Source organism: Falco rusticolus, chromosome 3 (genome assembly GCF_015220075.1).
Source record: "Falco rusticolus isolate bFalRus1 chromosome 3, bFalRus1.pri, whole genome shotgun sequence".
In the NCBI taxonomy this organism is placed as follows: Eukaryota; Metazoa; Chordata; class Aves; order Falconiformes; family Falconidae; genus Falco; species Falco rusticolus.
This window is the reverse complement of record NC_051189.1, coordinates 2,880,913-2,908,342: the sequence shown is the minus strand read 5'-3', so window position 1 is coordinate 2,908,342 and position 27,430 is coordinate 2,880,913. Positions and strand designations below refer to the sequence as shown.

General features: G+C 39.4%; 1 protein-coding gene across 2 annotated transcripts in view; it reads left to right on the top strand.

Annotated features, from left to right (window-relative positions):
• Positions 1 to 7,746, top strand: part of FAM135B (family with sequence similarity 135 member B) — a 168,278-nt gene extending 160,532 nt beyond the window's left edge. For both annotated transcript variants that reach the window (XM_037381734.1, XM_037381735.1), the window contains exon 20: positions 636 to 7,746. In XM_037381734.1, coding sequence (XP_037237631.1) covers positions 636 to 841 — 206 coding nt within the window. In that variant the 3' untranslated portion in view covers positions 842 to 7,746. The remainder of the gene's footprint in view (positions 1 to 635) is intronic.
• Positions 7,747 to 27,430: the final 19,684 nt, after the last annotated feature.

The following is a 27,430-nucleotide window of genomic DNA, read 5'->3' as shown; positions in this document are numbered from 1 at the left end:
CCCAATAATCAACATCACAGCCTTCACACATCTTACCTAAACTGCAGCTCCTTATATCCTACCTCAGATATGAATTAAAAGGTAATTTTCTAACACTGTCTTCCCATGGCTGCTTTTTGGGCATGATGTGTGACCTAGCAGGAGCCAGATCTACATTCAGTGTAGACCATTTATGAGTACAAATTTTCTGAGCCATTGTTCTTGCCCTGTAAACTCCTTAACTGTCTGCATGATGTCTTTCCTGGGCTAGATTCCCCAGAGAAACCCAAATGGACCTCGACCTCTTGCCAGACCCTTTTGCATTTGAATTCACAGGCAGCACGAGTCCAACCCTCTTCCCCCAAAAGGGAGCAAGATGTTTCCTTCCACCTCAGAGGAAATAAGACTAAATGCCAAGAAGTGTCCCACCCACTCACCATGCTAGCACCTTCAGCAGATATCCTCACGTGGCCAGTGCCTCATTAGGTTAACAACAGCCCGGCACTTGGCGAATCTTTGAAACGGACCGCTCTCTCTTGCATTGTGGCCTTGCTTCCATTTTCCTTCTCATCGCGACCGTATTTAAACTATACTGGAAGGAAAGAGGGGATGTGGCAGCTTTGGCATCTAGGTGTGACATCTAAACTCTTTTGCAGGTCCTGTTTATGCAGAAATGATTAACAACCTGCTTCAGCCTTTGATTGGGGCGAAGGACTGCACTTTGATCAGACACAATGTGTTCCATGCTCTGCCAAACACCGCCAACACGTTGATAGGCCGGGCTGCCCACATTGCTGTGCTGGACTCTGAACTTTTCCTGGAGAAGTTTTTCCTCGTGGCAGGACTCAACTACTTCAAATAGTGCCTGAAGTATGGGGTAACAGAGGCAAAACTTTTCATTGAGTGGAGGAGAATCCCTTAGCCAAAAGAGCAAAGTGTTAAAAATGAGATCAGGTGGGACTTTCAGACTCTCCATTTCCATTTCTGTTTCAGAGAGTAAAGTGCTATGGCTTTAAGGCATTCAAGCTTCCAAATATTGGTGCTTTTGGAAGAAATAGATATTCCTCTCCAGTTTCTATGTTCTTTGTCCACATAAAGACATGAGACACTTCTGAAATACTGAATCAGAATAAGAAGGCTAATTCTCTAAATATGATTGGACCAATATGATTCCCGTTTCTCCTGAATATTAACCCGGGAACTTGGCTGTCCTTGATTTAATGCTTATTTACGTATTAACAAAGTTATGCATTTGTAGCACTTTTGGGGTAGTTAACACATGAGGAAACAAGCATATATGAACTCAGGTTAAAACCTCCTTTGTGATAAACTGGGAAGTCTGAAAAACATTTATGAAAGTTTCAATGTTTCCATTTGTTGAAAGAAAATATTTGGATGGTTCCATTACTGGTAATAATTTGTAACACACATACATTCAAATAATAGAAAAGAGTGAAATATTTAAATTAGAATGAAGAAATCTTGATATTTGTCTTTTAAAAAGCCCAGAATTTAAGTTGGGAAGAATTTTGTTCAAGTTAGAAGCTGCCAAACCAAGAGGAGCCTATTGGATTACTTGTAACAGTGGCAACTGTGAAGATTTCTTCTGTTTACATTTATAGAGGATCATTATTGTGCTTGTTATAACCTTAGAGATACAATTTTTACTTTTACATTTGTATCTAAGTACATTTACCCCAACAAATTTTAATTTTTTTAAAATCTATTATGCTGATATGAAATTCAAAATCTAGCCAGTAATACCCCTAAAAAAACCCCATCAGATGAAAATGGGCCAGGGATATAGAGTGATAAGGATTGTGGAAAGCTTAAAAAATATAATGATGTCTTCTTAAGCTCCTCTGCAATGCTTTATCAGTGCTTTACTAATGTCCATTCGCGTTGCTATATACAATCCTAATTATTATATGGTTACAGCTGGTTGAAACATTTAAAACTTTATTCATACAAATATATCCAAGTTGTTTTTAAGGGTTTGGAAAAGAACCCATTTTTCACTTTTTTAGGTTTTTTTTCCCCAATTTTTCATTCATTTTTTAATCAAAAAGTTATCAAAGATAAAAAGTCAAATTTCAATAACTTTCTATGCATTTTCATAACATTTTGATAAATTTTCAATGTCACAGCAGTTTTTTTCAAAAAAGAGAAGGTGAATAATTCTTCACAATTATTTTTGTTCAGAAGGCAGGCAATTTTTTAATGCAAATATAATTTGTTCAAAACCATAAGCGATCAGTCCTGTATATCTTGTGATAAAAACTATAAAAAAATGAAAAAGGTGGTTTCAGGTGTCAATACTCGTATTAGTAAGTTAAGATCAAGATAGTAGGCGTTTCTGAAATGAGAGTTTAAAAATGAAAACAAAAAACCTTGCAACCACAGGCAAATATTTCTACATGCAAAAAGTAAACCTGGTTTTTTTCAAATGAAGAAAATTGGAAACCTTACACAGAATGAGTTCAAGGGAAGAGTTGCAATGAAACTGGTAAAGGCTGTTAAAGAACCAAGCTGGTTTGATAATGTAGGCACATTTCTAAAATAGAAATTAGAAAGAATATACAAAAGGCTGAGATTAAGATCATCTTGAAATAGGAAGGTATATTGCACCTAAAAATCATCTGGTCTCCAAAGGGCAGAAATTATATACAGTTACATGGTGTGTTTCAACATTGACAAGTGTTTTTAAACATTAAACATTACCTCAGGACTTGAATAAAATACATAAATACTATTTTGTCTTCCCCCCCCCCCCCCCCCCCCTTTTATAAATTGACAGTTTAAAGCTAAAAGATGGATTTACCCAGTTAACAAATAAATTCTGTCAGGAATCAAGAACTTGTGATTCCCACTTCTGATTTGGGAAGTCTTTATCACTTTTCAGCCTCAGCATTTTAGTGCCAGCTACACTTACATATCACAGCTTCCTTCTTCCTTGGTAAACTGTTTACAGAATTTTAACATAATGGGACACGTAGGTTAAGCTGTTACACAGTGCAGTGGTTCTGAGCCACAGCCAGGGACTTCTAAGGAGTGTGTGAAAAACAAGGAAAAAAAGCGATCTCCAACCATCAGCATGCTTCAGCATGCTGTATAAGGGCCTGCTTCTCTTTCAGAGAATGTTCAGGCATCTGCTAAAAGAAAATTTTGAAAAACATTAAGGAAGAGGTTAGTTTACACCATGCCTAATGTATGTGTGTGTGTATGTGTACAGTCTGTACAAAGAAATATGCTTATTTCAAGGTCTCACACACCAACTATTTAAATCCTTAATATACTGAGTGACAATATACCAGTGCAGTTCTTCTTACAGTCAGATTGGTGGTTTCTTGCTTTGCCTTGTACATTAAACAGCACTCCCAGCCTTCTGTTTGCATGACTTTGAGAGAAGAGAAATGTGAAAAGGGCTCTTTTGTGTTGCTGCAGAAGCTGGTTGGCCTTTTAGAATGTTCACTTTCACATTCTGTACTGCTACCAGTGCTATGACTGATGGATAAATATGCCTAAAAATTTCCATGTTCCTATACATGTAATATTCTTTCATGGCTTGGAGTCTGATATCAAAATTGGAGTTTGATTGTACGTGGATTTGGATTAGGTCCATACAACTTGCTCCTTGTGGGGTATGGCAGACAGCTTCTATGGAGCCTCAGAAAAACCTGGGAGATGTCATTCCTGTGAACTGATGAGCCACAGATTTTATCTTCCGTGTGCTGGCAGAACATTGTGGGAAATACTGGCAGTAACAGTCTAGCTGAGAATTCCTTTTGAGGTTCTCAGAATAGCCTCCCCCTCTTTTTCTTCTTTTATTCTTTTCAATAGGATGCTGCTTTGATAATGACTCCCAATATTGTAAATCCACTCTATTTGTGTAGCCTATATTGCAAAGAAATCATTATCATTATAATATAAATAACATCTAAGCGGTTGGACTTCATCAGACTATACAAATCAACATGGGCTTATTTTCAGAATTTTTTTATATTTTTATATATAGAAATATGTATTAATTATTACTTTCATAACAAATAGCAAAATAACTGCACAGTTAGCATTTTTGTTTCTGTCTTGACTTTTGGAATTTTAATGTATTGTCCTTTCACATAAAGCCTTTTTAAAGACAATTAACTACATTAGCAGTACTGCTACAAGTATTTCCCTTCAAACTGCACAAGGTCCTCTTGTCTTGCTGTATCGATGAGGGTAATGCTTAAATTCTTAAGTGAAGCTCTCACATTCACAGAGGATAAGACAGTTTTTCAAGAACTTGGACAGAGGAGAAACAGCTACAAAATTTTTGTACCTTGTCAATGCCCAGCTTAATGTTAAGAAAAAAACAAAGCCAGCAGTGCAGGGTTGTTTCTTTAGCATCTAGAAGTCTTACAACCAGCATGGAGGATCTCCTGGCTCCAACAGGTAAAGTGCATTTGGCTATTGAGGTTTTCCAGTGTTAAAGATGAAGGATGTGCTATGGTCTGATGAGTGAGTTCTCTGAAGGAAAGGTGGTAGCCCAAATGCAGGAAAAGAGCAGCAAAGGCAGAGGATCTCTGAACTCTGAAAGACAGGAGCAAAGGCTAGTGGAAGAAAGAAAGACAGGAAGGGGCATCAATAGAGCTGGATTTCATAGAAACCATTCTGTTGGGTTGGAAGGGACCTTTGAAGATCATCTGGTACAAACCTCCTGCCACAATCAACCATCAGGTTGATCAAAGCCCCTTTCAACCTGACTCTGAGTACTTCCAGTGATGGGGCATCCACATCTCTGGGCAACTGTTCCGCTGTCTCACCACCCTCACTGTAAAAAAAACCCAACACATTCCTTATAAAGAACTGAAAAAATTCAACGCAGAGTAATATTATCTTACTTGACTTTGTGCAGTTGTGGTGTGGATATCTGTTTGTGGTGTAATGGGGGATTTTAACTCCTGGTATGATCAGTGGAAGGAAAGACACACTTCATCAGATTTATCAGACGTATTTTACTTTTCTGGTCTAATTTGCTCTGGGCCTGTTCTTTCCACTGACTGCGGGGTATCATATTTAGCTGTCTAATGACTTGACACCTACACTTGGTCAGATGAATCCCACACAGTGCTGGAACTCTTATGGAACTCCATTCCCATCCCAAACGTCCAAAGCAGGGATATTGTGCTTTGAAATAGCACCTGGCCCTTGAAGCCATTTCTCTTTCAGTGCCAGTTACCTGCCTAGGAACAGCACAGTGATTCTGGAAGAAAGAAGATAAAAACCTTACCTAGTTTTATTGACAAGTTCGTAGAAGGACACAGTGAAAAGACACAAAGATGCCCAGACTTTTTTTTTCAATTTCTATTTCACCTTCAAATAAAAACTTATATAAAAGGAATCTATAGCACTTAAAAGCATTGGCATTAACTATTTTTAAAATTTTGAAGCACCTATAAACAGTGTGGTTGTAACAATTTGGTGGATATCTATGATTCTGATTCTATGATCATGCTTTATTAATAGCTGGATGAAATTTTTCCACTATTTTGGGGCTACTACAGCCCATTGAGCTCCACTCTCAAAAGATTTTAATCTCATCTAAAATGGAAGATTTGTTTCTTGAATATGGATGGAAAGAAATTGCTGCTGTGACTAAGTGTGACTAGATAAGGGACAGAAGAGCTAGTCCTTTCTGCAGCTGGGCTGAGGATTTTCAAGGGAGTGGTTTTCAATCTCCTGATAATAGTTGCATGCTTACCTGCCTAAAACATGGAGAAACCTCTGGAGATAGTTCCTCCTTTGAGGATAGGGTTTAGCCTGTCTAGTTTCCTCACCTAATTTGTGCCTAAAAATTAGTTGCAAAATGAATTTGTTATACTAAAAGAAGTCTTAATTTCTCTATATAGTCTATGACAGAGGTAGCTACTACAGAAAATCTGCAGAAGTGACCCTGTTTGCTGCTCTGGTGGCATTCAGGGTTACTTACCTCTCTTCTCTGACCAGGGAACTTACAACAAAACTCACTTTTTGGGTATCTAAGATGTAGACAAAAAGTTGAGGTCAAATATTCATGGACTGGATGGCATTCCTAATTATTAGCTCTTCCGTTTTTTCATACTTAGGTGTAAGTTTTGACTGTGCACCTTGATCAAAAGCAAACCCTGAAGAGACCAATCACGCTCCTTTACAATTTGGCATGAAATGTGTCTTTTCCCAGCTTCCAATGGATGCCCATTTTCTCTTTATGAAATCGGTAACTTGTTTTCAAAATCAGGTCTGTCCACTGACAATAGAGGAAGTTGAAATTGCTTAACTTGAAAGGATTGCATTCCAAAGCCTTGAAACCTTAGCACAGAGCTTTGGAAATTACTATCAGGAATAAAGAGCACTGTTTTACTTCAAAGCACTTCATAAATATCCACAGACCAATCCTTTTCACTGTTCCCTTGCCAGAAAAGAGCCGCGCTCGAGAGAGAAAGTTATCACAAGACAATGTGAAAACTGGGAATTCAAGCCAAAGCTTTGGCTAGAATTTGTAGGTTCCTCTGATGCCTTCTGCATGTTAAAAAAAGATCTCTTCCTTTCTGCCTCTGCATTTGAAATTGCTAAGTGGTGGTGTAGGAAATAGGTGAGAACTTCTAATAACTGGGTTAGACCCTTGTGAAGGTTTATGCAGATATCCCATGAAATTCAAAATATAATGAATAGTCATGGGACACTTCCATAGCATTCTCAGCACGCCTGTATGTGTCAGTCTAGCTGAATGATTATTTTCTTTGTGGACTTAAATTTCCATTTAAAAATTATCATCAGAACAGCCTAACATATTTCACTCCCACTGGTCATTTAGATGCTACAGGTCACGTCCATGGAGAACTGTTAAGGAGCATTTTTTTTTTTTATTTCAATACATATGCTCAACAATTTTGATGTTGAATGTTAAGTAATTGACAATTTCTAGCTCCATCTTTACTATTTATTTAGCACCTCCCCCAGTTTTCCAGTATGTATTTAATCAATGGATTTTTCAGGTATAAATCCAGGTCTGTTGGAGTCAGAGTTCAGCCCACCCATTCTCACTCTTCAATGCATTTGCTTTATGGCAAGCTATAGTATCAGTCTCAGGAACTTCATGAAATAAGTACGACTGTGTACACAGATAACCACTGAAGTAAAAATTAGTCCATTCATGTTTGGAGTCAGAAAATACACAGCCTGGGACTTGTTTAGCTGCATCTTACTCTTTCCTGGTTTGGTTTTGCCTTTTGGATCAAATGTAACTACACCAAGATTGTGTCTCTACCTCTGTTTGTTCATGGGTCCCCTAATTTGCTATCCTTTGAGTAGCCTAAATTGCCCTGTTACTGTTCTGCTTTGATTTGCAAATTTTCTTGGACACCTCTCCATGATCTGACTACCTCTCCGGCTTTTCTTTTGCATATATTGTCCATTCCTCTTCTTTTTACCCCCCTGTCCTTGCTGTCATGCAAAGCTACAAAATTGTGTAACTATCCAAACAAGGCAGTTAATTTCTACCATCCTCTGAAATATTGTCAGTGGTTTTAGCTTTTGTACTGATTTTGACTGCTATGCAGTTAAATTTCTTCCTAGTAGCGGGTATGCGGCTGTGTTTTGGATTTGTGCTGAAACCAGTGTTGGTAACACAGGAATGTTTTTGTTATCGCTGAGCAGCGCTGATACAGAGCCCAGGGCTTTGCTGCTTCTCACACGGCCACAACAGCGAGCAGGCTGGGGGTGCAACAAGTTGTTGGGAGGGGACACAGCTGGGACAGCTGACCCCAGGTGATCCAAGGGATATTCCACACCATATGACATCAAGCTCAGCAATAAAACTGGGGTGGGGTGGGGGGAGTTTGGCCAGAGCTGCCACTGCTCAGGGACTGGCTGGGTGATGAGCAATTGGAGTTTTTTGCATCACTTGTTATTCTTGTTTTTAATTTTTTATTTTTCTCTTGTTGTTCTTGTTTCCCCCCCCCTTTTTTTTTTTTTAGTTATTAAACTGTCTTTGTCTCAACACATGAGTTTTCACATTTTTACTTTTCCTGTTCTGTGTCCTATCGCACTGAGAAGTGGTGTGAGCAAGCAGCTGTGTGATGCTTTGCTGCCTAGCCAGGTTAAACCATGACAGATTTGTACAAATCCAGGCCTTCAAGTTACATTTTATGTGTGTGATGTGAGGTTTTGATTAAGTGACCCAACAGAACTTTTTCCCAGAATTCAAACTTATCCTTCATGAATCAGTGGGAAGCTGAAATACAGATCCCCTGGTTAATTTGGACTTTGTCATGGACAGAATGTATTTTGCTGGTTCTGGATAGGTGGTGTACTCACCCAATTCACACTCCAAAAGCACACTCCGGTCTGCTTTACAGTCTTCCACATGCTTTCTCTTTGTCATTGTCTTATGCTGCCCTTGTGACTTCCTTCCTTCCTTCCTTCCCTAGGATCACAGAATTGTAGAATCATTTAGGTTGGAAAAGACCCTTTGGATCATCAAGTCCAACCATGAACTTAAAAGTGCCACCTAAACCAATAAACCATGTCCCTAACTGCCACATCTATACGTCTTTTTCCTCCCTCCCTCCCTCCTTTCCTTCCTCCCATCCTCCCATCCTCCCTTCCTCCCTCCCCCCCTTCCTTCCTTCTTTCCCATTCATGGTTGCTTAGAACAGAACTCTAGAAAGTAAAGGAAAAAAGTGTCCGGCAGGCGATTACTGCCTCTTTAAAATGAAAAAACTAAGTGAGGGATATTTAAAGAAAAAAAAAAAAAGATAATTATTTGTACTTAAAATGCTCTAGAGGCCTGGTCCAGCTCATTCTGAAATAGACTAGCAACTCTCACTACCTTTGAAAGTGCCGCATATAGCCACACACAGAGCTTCTTGCCACAGTGAATATTCAGCTGGTAACATTTCTTTGAGACTGTGAAGTCAGTGCAGACGTGCATTCACAAATATAGCCAGCACTGCCATTCCATTTCTCCAGGAGTGGTACATCGTGTTCACACGTTCATGCCAGTCAATTTTCTCAGCTTTTCATGAGGACCTTTATCCACCTATCCAAACATGTTACAGATGACAGAATATTTGGTTTCAGAAGGAACAGCTGGAATTCTCCCAGTCTAGTTCCTCTTCAGAGCAGTATTATCACGAGCATCTTGGTGAGGTCAGCCATGTCTTTTTCTTGCTAAGTCTTCAAAACATCTGGTGGTGGATATACTACAGCTACTCTGGATCACCTTTTCAACTTCTGTACAACACTTCTAAGGAAAAAAAAAAAGTAAAATAAAATTTAAAAAATGCATTTTGAACTTCCCAGACTGCAACTTCTTGTTGTCACCTTTTATTATACCACCTTTTTATTCCATGGGGAAGGCTTTGTTTCTGACGTACTTGTAACTCCCTTTTCAATACCTGCAGACAGGCTCTTAGATTGTCACTTGATCTCCTCTTTGCTAGACTAAACAAGCCTGACTCAACCTCTCCTCAGAAGCCATGAGTTTAGACCCCTCCCCATCTTGCTAGCCCTTTACTGGGCTCTTTCTAGTTTCTCAACCTTGGACTGGGTTTAGGAGGAAGTACTGGCAGACTTCCTTGGATGAGAGTTCTGGTGCAGACTGGTGTCTTTTCCCTGCTCAGGAGGGGTTCACTGGCTGTTGGGTCTCATCACATGCTCTTCCTAACAGGTTCTCATCTGAAGAGCTGGAACTGTTCTCTGGTTGCCATGATTTGTAAGCTTCCAGCTCGCATCCCCTTGCGAGTTCATCTTTACTTCATTTTCCTGTGTTATCTTGGCTAAGGTAACAGCACTAGCAAGGGCAAAGACTTGTGACCTGTGGCTTATTGCCACCATTTATGGGCCTCTTTTTCAGCACACAGTACATCTGGCCCCCCATTGCACCCTTAACGTGCTCACTGCCATGCTAATTGTTTCCATCACTTTTTTTAACAAGTCTTATTTGAGGTGATCTTAGTCATTGGTAAGCTTTAGGCACAGATAGTAAGGAAACCTCCTGTGAGTCTGCTCCACCCTTGCATGACAGACAAGGGTGATCATTTACCTTGTTATCATCATCATGGCATGCTGCTTCCTGACAATCTGTGGTCTGAAAGAGCTGCTGCTGCTGTTTATTCTCTATTTTAATAAGACTATATACTACATATGCACTTCCCTAAGAGGCATCCACGCACTGAATAGAAATGCTTATGAAAACAGTTTAATCAGTGTAGAGCTGCTTTAAATGCAGATGAGTCAGGCCTTCCCTGCATAGAACAGAAGCATAAAGCATAAATATGTATAAAGTCTTCTTATGCAAAAGGTCAGACTAAATTAACTTCTGTTATAACCATGAAACTTGATTTCTCTGCTTTTGAAAATTCAGCCTCTGCTTTCACCCAAAGTGCTGCAAGATCCTATTATCTGTGTAGCAAACTAACCGCATCTGTCTGAAATGGATTTGCACACTGACATGTATGTGCCAGAAGTTCATTGGCTATATGCATGGAGCTGCAGGTCTTCAAGTAGCTTCTGCCTCTGAAAATACAAAACTGTGACACAGTCAGCAGGGCAACTCTTATTGCAATCCAGCATGCCTTGCAGTCTTTGAAAGCTATCGGCTACAAACACAAACACCTTATCCAAAGGAACAAAAAAACCCCTCCTCCACACAAAAGTCCAGTCTCAAACAACTTTTTTTTGGGAGTAGGTGGTTTGAGTACTACGATGACCTTGCTGATTCTGTGCTTCCCATAAGTGAGGTTGCGCTAATAGGTATAACAGCTTCTGATGCTGAAAGCCTCAATATTGCAATTTTCATGTAAATTTCTGACAATTAGTTTAAGAAGTTTTTCGTTTGTTCCTGAAAGCATAAGTGCTAGAAGAAATCTGCCTGTCCCGATCCAGAAGAAAAGATCATTTACTCTTTCTGGTTTTATATGGATAAGACTACCTGCATCATTCCCAGAAAGGTGAAGAGATGTCAAGACGTTTCTGATACACTATCATATATGCAGCTACATGCACAAGAAAGGTTGAGGAAAAGACTGTGGGAACCTTTTTGATATAAGGGGCATCATCACTTTCAGTAAAAATAATACAAAATGCAGTTCTTGCATGCCCTATATACTGTATGTGTGGTACACCCTACATACATATGTATAAAGAAAATGTCTTTTCCCTTATGTAATGTTATGTTCCCATATGTAATGACTGTATCTTCCTATATTCAGTGTATGTATGCCATGCCATACTTACAAGTGGGTGGTGATTGTTGACTTTTAACAGGTTTCTGTTACTTTGGGGGGAGCTAACTTCAGTTATCCTCCTGTGCTCAAACTGTGAAGGAACAGTTTGCTGGCTTCATCCACCTCATTGGAGGAGAGAAGTTGCTTTGTACCATGATTTCTCAACCTCTTGACACACCTTTAGTCAACTAATCTTACCAAAGCAGTCTGGAATTTGATGGGTGTTATCTACCACCTCCATGGTTTCCATGGTCAATGTAACATTTCAAACTGAGCTGCCTTATCTCCTGACACAGGAAGCTTCTCACTATCCTTTAACTTCCCTTGACATCCATCCTCTTCAACCAAGCATTCATTTTTAAGCTGGTAGACAAATGATTTCTCAGCTTTGCCACCTTTCTTACTCATTTTAGTCATGTATATTTGACTATGCATCCAGTTACAGAAGCTAGCTATTTCCTTTTTCTGCCATTAAATCTTATAAAGTATGAGGGAGATCAGTCTAGACAAAAGCCGTGGTACTCCTTTGTGACTGCATGTCTGGGGGAAAAAGGTACCAAAAAGCAGCTAGTAATTTGTAGTGTTTTCTAGGTTTATTTTCCATATTTATTTATGTTTGTTTTGCCGAGAAAGAAGATACACTGGTATTTTGTCCCAAAGCAAAAAGAACAATTTTCCAAACCTACCCACTCACCAAAATAAATAATGCCAAAATATTGCTGTATGTTTGGGAAATGTATTGGGTCAAAATCAAAACACAGTTCAGTATATTCCAAAACACAAAGTTCAGAAATAAATTAAAATTTATATCTATTTTTTGTTACTTGATTTTGTCTCTAATGGTAAGATTTCTTAAATGCTGAACAGTTTAACCCAGGACTGGGTTTCCTTTACTTGAGCAGTGAATCCCTTGGTTATTGAGGATTTTTTTAACCACAGCATTAGGCTAAGACCTGAATAATTTCATAAATCCCTTAATATATACTCAAGTTCATTAGAGACATATATATATATATACGCTCTGACCTTAAATCTCTGTCTTTCCATTTATGTGTAGACAATTAGCCACCTCATCTGAGATATCAGAAAATTAAACTTTTTCTATATACAGAATTACCTTCAGTGAACAGTTCAGGCCTTAACTGGGAGGACTTGACTGCTGTAGGACCATCTTTCTTGTTGAGAGGGAGCTTATGGTAATGAATCTGTAATCTAGGCAAATCAAGAAAATAGGTGAATCCTATTCTCTCTTATCCTTCTGTTTCCATGCTGCAAATTCACACTCGGGCACTTGAATTTAGAAAATTTTGGTTTGCATTCCAAACAAAACACATCTGTGAGGCAGGTCTTGATTGATGTCATATCTTTCCCTGTATGCAATGTACAAACACAATTACTCTTTTTTTGACACTGGAACCATTATCTTGGTTTGAGAGTCTTGGAAACCGTGATGAAACTCTCTTTAAAGTATATTAAAATTGTAACCCTCAAAATCAGGCTATAACTTTTTAATAGGTAAAGTGAGCAATGCCATCACAAGTAACTTCTCAGTTGTACAGTATCTATTCAAATGGAACACCTTACACTGCGGGATTGATTTTCAGCTCAATGGTAACACCTAAAATTGGACCTTCACTGTTCCTCAGCTGATGTGGAATAGAATTCAGTGGGCAGAAGCATAATTCTGTGAAGATCCTTATCTTACGTTTCAAAGAATTACGTTTTACTTATTTTATTAAATGATAAGAAATTACCCCTTGGAATTAAAAGCTACTATTTCTAGTAAGTAATTATCTCTGAAAGTGGTTTTCTTTAAGCACACTTTTACAGTTTTTAGTTAAGAAGGGCAAGGCTAGAAAATTTTTAGAAAAATCGTGTGTTTTTTTTTCCAATAAGCAAATGACAAATACTACTGGGCTTAGTATCAAGTGATTAATTGCAGCTTTAGGCAGGTCAATTTTTAGTTTTGTAAAAAATATAAAAAGCCAAGAGACTGACCCCTAGACTTACTAACCATTTGTACCCATGCATAGTGGATGTAAGATACTAGCATTGGTATACATGCCCATGTTTGTGCACACAGGCTGCAAAGCAATGCATCAGAGATATATTGTTCTCCAAGTACTTCCTTTAAGGCTGATTGTTCAGGGCAAGCAATATGCATGATATAACTGGTGCATGTAACAGTAAGTGTAACCTTCTGCAAATTTGGATTTAAAGACAGTAACTTGATACCAAGGCTGAACTTTGCAGACGAGTAGTCTATGGTATTTTTAATTATAACCATTTTTGTGGTCTGAATATGAGTACAACTGATTTTGTCATGTGACACTAGAAGTTGTATATTTAAATGAGACATTATTACATTTGATTGAGGCAGTTACATTTCTAGCAAATTATATTTCAAATCAGACAGAAGAGGCAATAATTAGAGGCTGTGAGCTTGGAAAATCTGTGCCATTTATTTATTTTTAAGACACCAAGATTTACAACACATGCTCTGTCTGCCTCTCTCTAATTTACTTCCCTTTCCCTAATGAACATTTGTCAACTGCCATACATTTCAATTTTCTCTAGCTATGTCTGTCAAGACTTAAGTGAGACTTACATCGAAAAACAAAACTGATTGCACAAAGTGGAAACCAATGAAGTTGAGTCAATTCTGTGACATTTTAGGGAAAACGGAGTTGCAAATCAATTTTCTTCACTTGTAGCTTTTGACTCAACAGCATTCACAAAGTCTTGACTAAAGGTCTGATCCTGAGAAATGCTGCTCAAATGCACTCTTGATAGAACAAGCCAGATCCCCAAGTGGATCAGCCTGGCAAAGCAGTTTATACCGCCTAAGGATCTTGCCGAGTGGCAGCCAGTAGCATTCACAGCATCTCACAGTCAGACCACCAGAAGATAGCAAATGTCCTGGGTTCTTTTTAAGGCCAATTTTCCAATTGGTCAATTGTGTTTTAGAAGTAATGTCTTTTTAGACAAATGCAGACCTCTCCAAGGGATCAAGTCAGTGGATTAATGTGGACAGATCCTTATAGGTTAAGGGAAAGGGCTTTTAATTTTTAAATCTACTACTCTGAATCATGATCATACAAAAAAGCTGAAGAAATCTGACATGGTCCCTTGTATAAACAAGATCATGAATGTAAAGCTTATAATGCCACTGTGAAATTTTAATGCTCATTTATTATGGTTATGATGAAACCTGTATAATGAGATGATGATGATAATAATAATAATAATAATAATGAATAGTCATCAGTGCCAATATGATTCTACTATTTTTCTACATATGCTTTATTGTGGCATTTTGTGTAGCTTGTGTTCTGTGTAAAGAAATGTCAATAAAATCTTTGCTTCCTTTTGTCTGTACTTTGTGTGCTTCTTGTTACTTGGACAGGAAATTCCCCCGCTCCCTTTCTCCATGTAGCATGGGGGAAACATGCTGACAGTGACAAAGAAAAGCAGAATAAAATATCCTCAAATATGAAGCAAGAGAATAGATGAGCTATATGAAGTGCTGTGGCTGATGCCCCATCCCTGGAAGCATTCAAGGTCAGATTGGATGGAGTTTTGAGCAGCCTGGCCTAGTGGCAGGTGTCCCTGCCCATGGCAGGGAGGTTGCAACCAGGTGATCTTTAAGGTCCCTTCCAACCCAAACCATTCTATGATTCTGTGATTCAGACTGTCGTTCTGTTTAAGAATGCAAACCAGCTCTGACTTACTGACTCAGTAACTATTACATAAAATAATCATGGCCTAAAAGCCCTTTAATATGGACCTCTTTTTGACCAATTAAGTTGAGACCTTGAAGCAGCAAAACCTTGATGGTAGCAAATTAGTAAATACTTGAATATTTTGATTTTTTTAGGTCTTTCTGTGCTCAGTGTTTAAGAACTCATTCAGGAATGTAACTCATAAGTAGATTTGAGTTCCTCTGGCCCTATGTATTGAGACTGTGAACTTCCTTACACCCAACCGCATGCTGTCATCAGGAGGTTACAGAAATTCTTTGGGTGTTGTTGGAGTGTTCTGTTGGTTTTTCATGCCTCTGTGGCAATGTCTATACCAGTTAATAGAACAAGGAAAGGACGTTTCTGCTTTTTGTCCAGTCAAACGAACAGGGACTATAGCCATAAATTCTGGTCTTACCCCACAAATTTCCATAAAAATACATCTGTACTTAAAATTCGTCACAGCTGTACGTCAGCAACACAAGGATCTGTTTATCCTTACCTACTAGCAAGGATATGTCCCTCTCTGTTTGTTTAATTTTACCTCAGAGATATTTCGGGAATGCTGATGGCACCGGTGGTATAGTGTGGTATGATAGGATCCATCTTGGGAAAAGGAAAGGATGGAACTGAAGCAGAGTACAGTCCCAGAAGAAACGTCCTGGCCCTAACTAGTGTATCTTTATGCTATTTCAGACAATTCTTCTGGAAAAAGAGATGTTCAAAGGTGTCTTCCACAGAGACGCCAAAAGACAGCAAATACATGGAGAAGCTGGTGGAAGCCCAGTCACAAACAGGGAGGGAGTGCAAAATTTAGGGGATCGCTGCCTCCATGTTATAAAGTGATTAGTAACTAACAAAGGGCTGTGCTGTTGTGCCTGTGTCTGTGTAGACAGGTGTTTTATGACTCACTTCTCAATCATATCAAATGTGAAGGGACCAGCAGCAGGGAGGGGATAATTAGTACATTGGTTGAATACATTTCCCTTTTACTTTTGATTATAATTACTTTTGACTCTCACAGACAGAAAATGAATTGGCCTCACCTTAATCCAAACAAATCATTTGTCCATCCTCAAAACATTACAGGAGTTGGCATATTTTCTGGGATTTGGCAGAATACACGTCAAAGCAATCAGGGTAAGCAGATAAGTAGGTCCTCTGGTCAATGTCAGGAGAGACTCGTTGGCACAACTACCCTGGAAAGCCAAACCAATGCCACTTTTATGACGTCTGACCCACACTGGTATTTTCAGTCCATTATTTTTAAAATATGATAGATATAACTTACTATTCTTGTAAGTCAGACTGTGGTACCATATGGTAAACTATATCCTCATCAGATTCTAGTGTTGTGCTGTGGGCTTCTAGTGAAGAAATGCCATGATTCATTGTCATGATTGTCTAAAATGAAGTAGGTATTTTCAAAAAAGATCTATGGTACAGTTCACACACTGGTTATATTTTAGCCTACATTTCAGAGACACATGGGTTTCCTAGACTAATACAGTAAGATGAGAGCGATACTTTGAAAGGCAGGTGTCTGTTTTCTAAGAGGCTATAAAGCAGATGCCTATAAGGGGCAGAGGCTCTGTTTGGCCCTTTGGATACCTCCTTAAGGGAGTATTTTTGCCTTTGAGACATGGGGTGAATCACAAATAACACCACTAGCTGTGTGAAGCAGACAACAGGTCGCACAAGCTTTTCTTGTCTTTTCAAGACTTAAAGCTAGTCAGTGGTTTGTTTTGTTGGGTTTTTTTTTTTCCCTTTATGGTTGGAGAGCTAAAAGCAAGTAGGCAGGCTGATAAAATGTTACTCTATACAGCCCAAAATGAATCTGGTCTAAAGCCTCTTAAACACCTGGAAGCACAGTGCATTCTGCATGGCACTGGCCTGCATACGGCTGGGCTTTGCTCCTGTTCTCCCAGACGTGACTTATATCTGTTAGCTGCAACCTGTGCCCCTTCCCATAATCTTTATATCCCAATTTTTCTCTTTTTTTCTCTTACCTGTACCCCAAACACAAACACATCCTTCTTCCTTGCCCATTGCCAAAGATAGTACATAGCATGAGGGACAACTGGCTGTAGAAGTCAGAAGGCAAATTTATAATTAGAGACTGAATTCGTGCAGATCCAAGCACCTAGTGATGTAATTGGCAAGCAAGTAAGCCAAAACTGGTCTGCGGGACTTGGAGTTCATTACTGTGCTGCAATAGAGTCCTAATTACTGAAGAAGAGTCAGTGTGGGCTTTCTGCCTTTCCTCCTTCCAGGTGCCAATGATCAGGCAGTGCTATGTACAGAGTGGTGGTACCAGCAACCTGTTCTTCGGCTTGGCTGGTTCCTGAGAGCTCACGCTGGCCTGATCAGATGTCCATTATCATGCCCCAAAGAGGTTTCCTCTGTAATTTCAGTCAGAGAGTGAGACACATTCACACACGCCGGTGCTCTCTCTCACACACCTGCGCAGATAACATTAGCATCTGCTTTACTTACAGATAATTCTACTGTAGGCTTTTGTCCAGACAGGCAACTAATAGTTTCATATTCATACAAAACTGCACACATTTGGAAAGACAAATGAAACTTGGGCTGTGCTTTATTTCCCTGAGCCATGAAACTGCAAATAAGAATCAACACCCAAACTGAAAATGCTATTTTTCATTATTCCTTGCCTTTTTTCCCTCTCATTGCATGTCTACTGCATTTTGTATTCAAATTTAACCATTAATTAATCATTAATAGCAATTGTTGCTCCTGCATCTAGAATAAGCTCGTCCCATAAGCAGTGTGAGGTGGGGTTTCAAAAGGATGTTTGTTGCAGGGGCTGCAGAGACTGATGGTGTTACTCTGTAGAGATATGGAACCGTGGAATAGGGATAGATCTGCTCAGGAAACACTGGCCGTGCTCCATGGATTTGTTTAGACAGATCGCGTGATTTCTATACCAAATTTCAAATTGTTTTGGTGGACTTTGACATAAAAATCATAGCATCATCTCACTTTAAATGGTACATCCTCTTGCCACGAGCCTGCATCTTGCCTGCTTGCATAATCCAAAGATGCCACAAGCTTTTTAGCTGCAGAGTTATTTACGGATTACCCTGTCTGATCTTTAATGTGGAACATATACAGCAATATCTCTCTAGTGCTGCACACTACTGTGCTAACTGTAAAGAAGCAGCAGGCAGCTCAGAAAGAACATCCTTAAGAAGCTTTGATAAATCATAAAAGCAATCTCTACGTAGCAGGAAGACACAGCTAGTCAAAATGAAAGCTATTTTAAATCTCCAGTAACAGTAACTGGAGACTCTCTGTGTCTGGTTCAGCCTGTGGCAGATCTGAACTTCCCCAAGAGCATATTGTGCTCCATGGAGTTGTGATTGTGAAATTAGCATGCTGCCTAGTCTCCTTGCAAATGTTTTTGGCAAGCAATGTCTTTGGCAGGGTTAAAAAGGCAGCAAATCTTTGCTTTTATTCTCAACAGTAAACTTTGAATCCAACCTAGCACGTCCATGGCCATGTCATTTCCTCCACACCTGAAATGCAACTGACTACACAGGCCAATCAGTGGGGTGCCGTTATCAGCCCCAAATGACCTCTACAATCATTTTGTACATAACGTGAAGGGTGGCTCTTGCCATTGGAAATTTCCGGAAGGAAACCAGGAAGGAATACTCAGATTTTATCACTTATATGTTGGCTTCTCAAGCTGCAAATCACTAACGGATGTTTTTAAAAATCACAAGGGTTGTTAGTCCTGCAGTCAGTGAAGAGTCAGAAGAGAAGCCCTTGAAGGCCCAGGCAGCCATATGATATCGGTATCAGTTCATACAAATACAAGGGGCTGTGCATTTCCTTGACTGTCATTGTGCACCCCAGCAGGACTATGACAGGCCAAGGATAAGATGTTAGAAGCAACCCCAGGTAGGTGGCACAGCATGACCAACCACAGAGCCAGGCACCCAACCAAATGGTCATCAAGGCAAAGCTGTGTGTTCTGCTGTGCAATTTTGCCTCTGGTAAATAATTTCTCTTTTCTAGATTACAGCACGTATCCTAAGGGTGTATGAATCACTGTTTCCTTATGTTTTTCCAATTGCAAATGACACAAATTCGTGATTCAGACCCAGCACCTGGCTTAGTGCCCATAAGCTTATTTTATGTTTTACCTCACAACTTTCTTAGAAGTTGTCCACCCAGTTCTTACAAATCTGATTTCTTTTACAGGCTGTTCATGACTCACTGCTTCTTATCAACAAAACTGTGAGCTCAGATTAGGCTATTGTACTATCAGAAAGCATGAGGGCACAGAGCCTGATGGAATTTAACAGAAAGATTTCAACGGATCAAGCTCTGAACGCAGGAATTGCCATGAGGCATTAGGTAAATACCATCTTTGGGCTTCTTACAGGCTTTTTAAAATGGCCAGTGAATTTCTGATGTGGACACGTCCTCCGGCAGAAGGGGATGCTTGTCTGACATGGAGTTTATATGGAAGCTTGGATATAGTTTTCCACTGGAGAACATGCAAATATTGAACTGGAAATGGAGCAGATCTGTTACTTGGCTGCTCCATTCCTGGATTTCTCCTTCAGGGCTGAACATTCTTAACCTTTTTAATGAATGATGCTGGACAAACTGTATTGAAAAGTTTAATTCAGTCTACCGGTAACATGTCAAAGCTCAGCTGAAAGCATATGCTAGATACATTCTATAAACCTTCTTAGGTTTCTGGATTTCTGGTGTTCTATACTTCCTTTTCTAGAAGATGATTCGTATACAGAGGAAGATTACCACTGTATTAGAACAACTCTGTTAATGTTATACAACTTCATGTTTTCTCTGTTGCCATATTTTTTGATGCTATAAACACAAACAACAACCAAAAACCAAGTAATAGTTAAATACTGAAATCCTCTTAAACCGCTTTAATAGGCAGCCAGCTGTTGAAATTGTTATAGTTAGGCAACAAGTTTCTAAAGCAGATTTTTTTGCTTGATACTTGATTAAAAACCTTCCAGTGTGGTCCCCTCTGGAAATACAGATGCAGCAATTGGGCCAACTTTTCATTGTTCTTCTGCTGCCATCAGCCACCACCTTGACTGTTCTCTAGGGATATCACAATAGCTATCTATGCGTCTCCTTCTCTTTTTGTTAAAATGGGTGGAAATTAATGATTGTTAATTAAATGATTGTCTTTCCAAGCTAGAATTCTTTTGAAGCATGCTGAAAAAACCTTGATATTACTAACCCTTTTGCTTGAGATGGAACAAATCCCATTGCCAAATTTCCTTAGCTCAGGTCAGATTCAAGCATCACAGTAAACAGCTCTGCTCCAGAAATGAAATCCAAGGTGAAAACATGTCAGAGCTAAGGTGGAAGTTCATTCATTCCAGCTTCCTCGGTGAATGACAGGATCACATTATGCCACTGTTCTTCCTCTTCCATTCCCTCTTACTGCAAAGGGAGGGAGGATTCAGAGCACAGATACTACTTTGTGCATTACCCTGGGATATAACAGCCAGAATGGAAATACTTCTATGAGGGACAAGTGAAAAGTATCTTTCCTGCTTTCAACCAACCTAAAACAGAGAACGCCACAGCCTTTCAATGAAAGGCTTTCACATGTGGGGTTTGGGTTTCTTTTTTTTTGTTTGTTTGTTTGCTTTTTTTTTCATAAACAAATGAAAGGAAAAGGAAAATTGAAGCCATGAAAAATACTGCCAAGCATACAATTCTTCTAACTTCCTTTAAGACATACTGTAATGCCTCTCAGTTCGTCTTGGAAGAAAGTGTCCACCACATAATAAAGGTCCCATTATGCAGACTCCAACACCAAAGCATACATCTGACTCTCTCTCCCTCCTTAGGACTTCACTCACCAGCAGCATGTGCTGAATGCCGTCCTGTCTAGTGTACTGCCCACAGGAGTGAAAATTACTCATTAATCTTAATTCTCCAGAGGGGAACTGAGTATGTTGAATAGAACATTCTTTACTGTCAAGAGGGATTATCAGTTTTATTCCCAACCTCCACCACAGGTTACTGGAAGAAGCAGATCCCAGAAGTACAAGGGCTGCACGGTGGTCCTTGGCTCTTGGAAGAGTTTATGGCACAAATTTAGATCTGCACTGAGAAAGCTTTGCTTCCCTTAATATTTATTTGATAGGATATCCCTGTAGGTCCAACAAAGTGTAATGGCCTCAAGTGCTGGGCGCACCATTCTCCTTGTTCCAACTCAGATGGCAAATGGCTAAAATAAGATATCATGGGCCAGACCAAGTACAGTCCTAATGTGGAATGAAATCCCACAGTAGGGGAAATAAATATGGACTACTCATGTTAAAAAAAAATAAATAGAAAAGAATAAGAAAAAGAAAAAAAATCTTTGTTTAGAAAGCACTCAGTCACAATTCTGTCAGAAGTTTTTAAAGATTCAGACACATTAATCAAAACTATTTCAGATATCTCTGCAGTGCTCACCCTTCTGACAATAAAGAAACACATTGTCAGGCTGAAGTGCAAAAAAACCCCAAGCAGGAACAAAAAACTAGTTGAGAGACCCTGAAAACACTCATATAAGTCACAATGTTTTGACCATCTGATTAATCTTCGCTAGGGCAATTTAGAAGCAATATTCGTATTAGACCAGAGTGCTTATAGGTGTTGTAGTTTAAAAGATTTCAACAGAAATTCTTTGATGGTTCCCCAATCAGTGCAAAAGTTGACCCCTCCTTTGAACAAGACAAAATGGAGAAGTGGAATCAATTGAACACATCCTCTGATTGCCAATGTACGCAGAAGAGGTTTGCAATCAGTCTTAAAGTAGTGCGGTGGTGAAGAAGTATCAATGCTCCACTTGTTCTCTCAGTCTAAAAGTGTTTCCATATTCCTTCAGCTATTCTGTAGACTATTTTCTTGAGGAAATTAAGCTCATACAGTTCTGCTAAGCATTTCAGCTGGAGTCCCATTTCATCTAAATTTGATGGGGGGATAGAATTCACTAAGGTATTGCGTTCTCACTCCTTCTGTAAGGAGGAGAACACATTAAAACAAAACAAAACAAAACCAAACCACAAAAACAAAACCCCCAAAAACTGAAGTCCAAGCCTGGTCTTTATTAGAGATGTTACTCTGCTCATTGTCTTTTTAGTAGCAGACTGACTCAGCGCTAGTATAGACTTATGTTTAGAATGATTATTTATTGCTTTTGAAATTAATGCCTATCATTAAGATATCTAAACTTCCTGAGTAGTTCCTGGGTTTCTTAAGTGATGAAGTGGACTATGACCTTTCCTCTTTCTCTCATTTTCTGCCTTAAATTTTCAAAACACATTTACCCTGTTTTGCTAGTAACCAGACAATTATTTTTTTCCTCTGAAAGGAGGAAGCGTTATAACTGAGTTGCCATTGTGCTCATCTGAACGCTAAACCAACAATTAACCTACACTACATATATTGAGGGGATTAAAATTGCATGATGTGACTAAGTTAAATTTTTTATGTCATGAGGAAAGATAGAAGAGGTAAAAGGTATAGGCAAAAGACAAGCTCCAAAATTTCTCTCAGATTGATGTCTTGTATTGCTGCATTCAGTCTGGGCTCACAAGAAGCCAGTTCTCACTCTGCAGTAAAGAAAAAGGCTACAAAAATCACCAAAGTTCTTGTTCATCCACTCCATCTTCACCGGTGGGAGATGTGGATAATTTCCTCACTGAGCAGTGTGTCAAATGCACTTCGTAGGGTTATAAACAACTACAGCAAATGCAAACAGGAGAAAAATGATTCCCAAGGTACCTGTCCCTTCAGAGCACCTGATCTCTTCATTGGAGTAGCTGTGTGGTTTTGAATAAAAATGTTTACTTTACGTTGGAAAGGCTGATGGAAACCAAAACCTCATCTCACTTCTCCTGCAGTCACCACAGCCAGGTCAGTACTAACAGCTGTATATTTATGTTTCTTAGCCTGACCTACAGCCCCTTCCCACTGTGTTGAGAATACTTTGTCCTGGAGCCAAACCAGAGCTAAGTGACAAAATCCACTCTTGCTTTGATATTTGGTTGCTGACAAGCTGTAACTGATGGCTTTGGACAAAGTGCTTGTGTCTGTCAAAGTTTTTGGCTGCAGAAGACTCACGATAAGCTCGTAGCATGGGCGCTGCGGCATTTGTGTAATGGGCAGTCTGTTCAGCTTCCCTGGCCCTTACTTTCTACCATCCTGTGGCGTGATGAGTAGCAAATTGTCCATGTTACCTTTTCTCTTCTGAGGCTCTTTTATGAGTAGCAAGAACTGTTTTCTGACAGAGCTAGCTGGGACTTCTCTCAAATGAAATGTTATCTGGGGGATGATTGTAAGTTGTGCCGTGCTAGATCTAGATTACACAGCACGCTTGTTCCAGCAGAGCAGAATACGACTCTGCCTGGTCTGTGCCTGTTCCCCTGGCCAGGAAGCAGTTATTTTGTCCTGTCCCTGCTGTTGCAATGGCCATGTAATAATTATAGCGTGTAGTCTGTTCAACAGTCCCAGCTGGCCCTGGTCCTCATGCTGTCAGCCTTCCAGCAGACTTACCTTTGGATACAATGGGAAGTTTATAAGTCAGTCAGTGTCTGAGGACACATAAGATGTGACTGGGAAGCCAACCAGACCCCAAACACCTGGCTGATTCTGCAGCTCCTGTCATTGTGAGTATTCATATATTACAGGCAGCTGATCAAAAGCTCATGGTTTCTCATGGTTCGTGCGTGGTTAAAAGAACTGTTGCAATGATTCTGGCAGGAGAAAAAGGGATCACATAAAGAAGGAAAGAAGAAAGGGAGGGAGAGGAAGAGAGGAAGGCAAGGAGGAAATATGAACAGATAAAGGACGACAGCAGATAACCAAGGAAGATAGCTTCCACTCTGTGGGGATCACCATATTAAAAAGTCCAGGAGGATGGATGGATGAAATATTCTTTTTTGAATACTCAGGCTGGAGGAAGAAAAGCAGGTTTTGTAGTAGCATTATGTTCTCCTTGTCTTGTGGGAACAGAAAGGCAGTGGTTGGGAAGCACCTGGCCCTTTTCCCCTGTATCATTTTCTGGCATGCTCCAGAGGAGCAGGTATGAGCTGCTCACAGAGCGCTATACTGTACATCCTCAATGCATGTCATCACAGGACAGAAGGGAGTATGGAGGCAAAGAATTAACTCTGAACAGATACAGATCCATTTGTTGCATTTGATTAGCATGCAAAGTTTGAAGGGTTAAAAATAAAGTTAGAGGAACCGAGATAAAATTCAGCAGAAGTCAACAAAAATCAAGACAAAATAGTACAACAATTAATTTCAAAGACAGAGAAAAGGTCATACTAGGTACTAGTGAAATCTCATCTGAAACCGAATGTACAGTGCTGGCCACTTCTGCCCAATCAATGTTCAAAAATTATTCAAGTAAGGAGATGGAGGAATACATAAATAGACTAATATGAAAATAGAGGCAAAGGAAAACCTTTCAAGACCTAAAAAGCTTTTCTTTAGCCTAAAAAAAAAAAAAAAAAAGAAAAAAATCATGGCAAAAGGGGAGGAATACTTACTACCTGTAGACATTAAGGAGGTAACAATTAGGGAGAAGAAGAGCTATTTTTGTTGAAGGAAATTTGATAGAACACAAAGAAGAAACGTTGATAAACCAACTATGAATGTAATGTGGCTGAATATAAAAGGCTTCCAGCTACCAAGCACTCAGGTCTGAGACACACTTCCCATGAGGGCAAAGGGAAGTGGAAGCTCAAGTGCCTCAAAGTGTTGGTCAGTGGTTTTATAACTGAGGTTCCAGGACCCTTTTCTGCAATAACAGTGAACTGAGCTCTGCAAGCTAAGAAATCCCTTTCAATCAAATATCATGCTCCTATATAGACCTGTGTCTCCAAATCATAATTTGATTTTCGTCATGTCTCAGAGCAATGAACTTTTCTCCATTCAGCAAATCTTTTTCAGGTGTTAAAAGAAAGGTCAAGAATAAGGAAAAAGTGTGAGAGTGGAAGCTAGTATTCGACTATTTACAAAAATGGCCATGGTCAGCTATGAGTGAAGGAGACAGAATAGAAACATTCACAGCTGGAAAGCAATAAATTTCACAAGTAAGTTAAAATGTGATATTTTCTTCATGCGAAAAGTAGGATTTTTTTTCTGGAAATGCATTCATGACAATTTTGCGAAATATATCAATGATTTATCTCAAGTCCTGTCTTCAAGCAATTATTTGAAAATCAAAGTTCCACTTGCCTTCAAAAATATCCAGAAACCTACAGCATGCAAATACCTTAAAAAGAAATAATTTCTCATTTATGCTGCTGTCTTTCAGAGCACCTTGTATCAGGGCAGAAAAGCTGCTAATATGAGATGCTAACTTGAAATATTCCTAATCCTTTGCCACAATGAAAATTTTCTATTTACAGTCATTTCAACCCATACTGGTGCAGTACAGTATACAAAGAAGAAAATTACTGTGCTTGCTAAGAACATGCACGTGTCTGCATGGTACTCTGGATATTGATCTGTCACTTAATGTGGACACCCTGGACTTTCAAGTTTCAATTTTTATCTCATAATCTGAAAGTCTAGGTTCCTTTTTGAATCAATCATCAATGAGCATGAGTAATTTACTGCCGAGTCATGCATGCAATACCATTAAAGTCAGTCTCAAAGAGTGGAGTTTTGGACTCAACAAATATTTATGCCTGGAAGGAACCCCTGAGACTCTACAGTGAATATTCTACCAACAGTAGTAGAATTTCACCTGCTGCTGAAATGCATTTTGTCCTAATTTCATCCACCCTTGGACCATATTGTTTTAAACACTGCAACTTAACAAAGTTACAAAGAATAACTGGTAATTTCTGCCCTTGAGTCCCTGCAATTTCAAAGCATGGCCAAAAGGTAACTGGGAACTTTCAGAGATGGAACAATCTACACAGGAGAAAACTCAGCTTTCATGTGCTAGACATGCAATTGAATTACCTCCTTGACTTTGATTTCACTTCACTGGGACCAAAACAGGGTGCAATCTGTAGTCATTGAGAGAAAAGCCTCATCAGCACAATGAAATGGGAAAATAACCCTGAAAATAGTGCTGAGGTAAAAGCCCTTCCGCTCCTGCTTATCCTTCCAAATGGCTGGGGCTGAGAAAGAACATGTTGCTAACTGTCTAATGAGGCACAGATTGAAAATTGCTTAAAAGCCTGTGCACAGTATCGGGTAGTATTTTACCCAGTGCACTCTGAGAAAATTATTGTAATTTCACTTTTTAGTTATTATCAACTTGGTCTCCAGGACGTCAGTAAGTGCCATTAGACATCTGCTGTGGGACTATTCTGGGCAAGTAAAGAAGCCGACAGGTCCTTTAAAAAATATAAATAAGTGGTGAGCACACATCATGTTTTTTTCCTGTAGATGTGCCTCACCAATAACATTATGGAGATTTTATTTTATTTTTTCCCTAAACTTGAGTATTATTATTGGGGTAGGTTAGCATAAACTATTTGCTGTAATGAGTGCTTTCCAGGTGAGCTGGATAGTATTTATGCTACTCATTTTAAAAGTTATAATAGCTGAACATCTGATTAGGGTGAATTTTCCACACAATCCAAGAAAGCTATAAGTTGATAGAAGTTGAATATCTAGACTCCTCGCTTTCTTGATTTAATTAATTAAGAATTTTCTAACTCCTATTTGCTTTACTTCTGCCACAGTTCTGCTGGGTTACTCTTATGAAAAGAAGAGGAAATAGAGACAAAAGGGATTGGATCTGGAACAGAACGGATGGATTTAAAGAAATAGTCATTCTCTGTTCCAACAGGTAGAAATTAGGTGCCCAGCTCCAGGTGCGGTGTTCGCAGTACTGAGCCTGCAGCAGGGTTTCAGGTGCTGACTTCACCTGTGTTGTGTAAAATTGTTGTGGGGTATTCCTGGTGGGCAGCTAAGCACCACACAGCTGCTTGCTCACTTCCCCTCTCTAACCCACAATGGGACAAGGGGAGATTAAGAGCAAGAAAACCTGTGGGTCAAGATAAAAATTGTTTAATAAGTGAAAGAGAAGTGGAAGAAGAGAAAAAGAAAAGAAAATGAAACAAGACACACAAAGGCAATCATTCATCACCTTCCATGGGCAGACAGTCACCCAACCGTCTCCTGAGCAAGAGAAGGCTAACCTCCCTGAACCTGCCTTTTTATTGCTGAGCTGACGTTACATGGCATGGGATATATCTATGGTTAGTTCACGTCATCTGCTTGGTTGTCCCCCTTCCACCCTTTTGCACACCCCCTGGCTGTGAGGGTGGAGGGAGAAAGAGGGAAGGCCTTGATGCTGTGCAAACACTGTTCAGCAACAGATAGAACAGGAATGTGTTGTCAGTGTTGTTTTGGTCACAGATGTAAATCAGAGCACCATATGAGCTGTTCGGAAGAAAATAAACTCCACCCAAC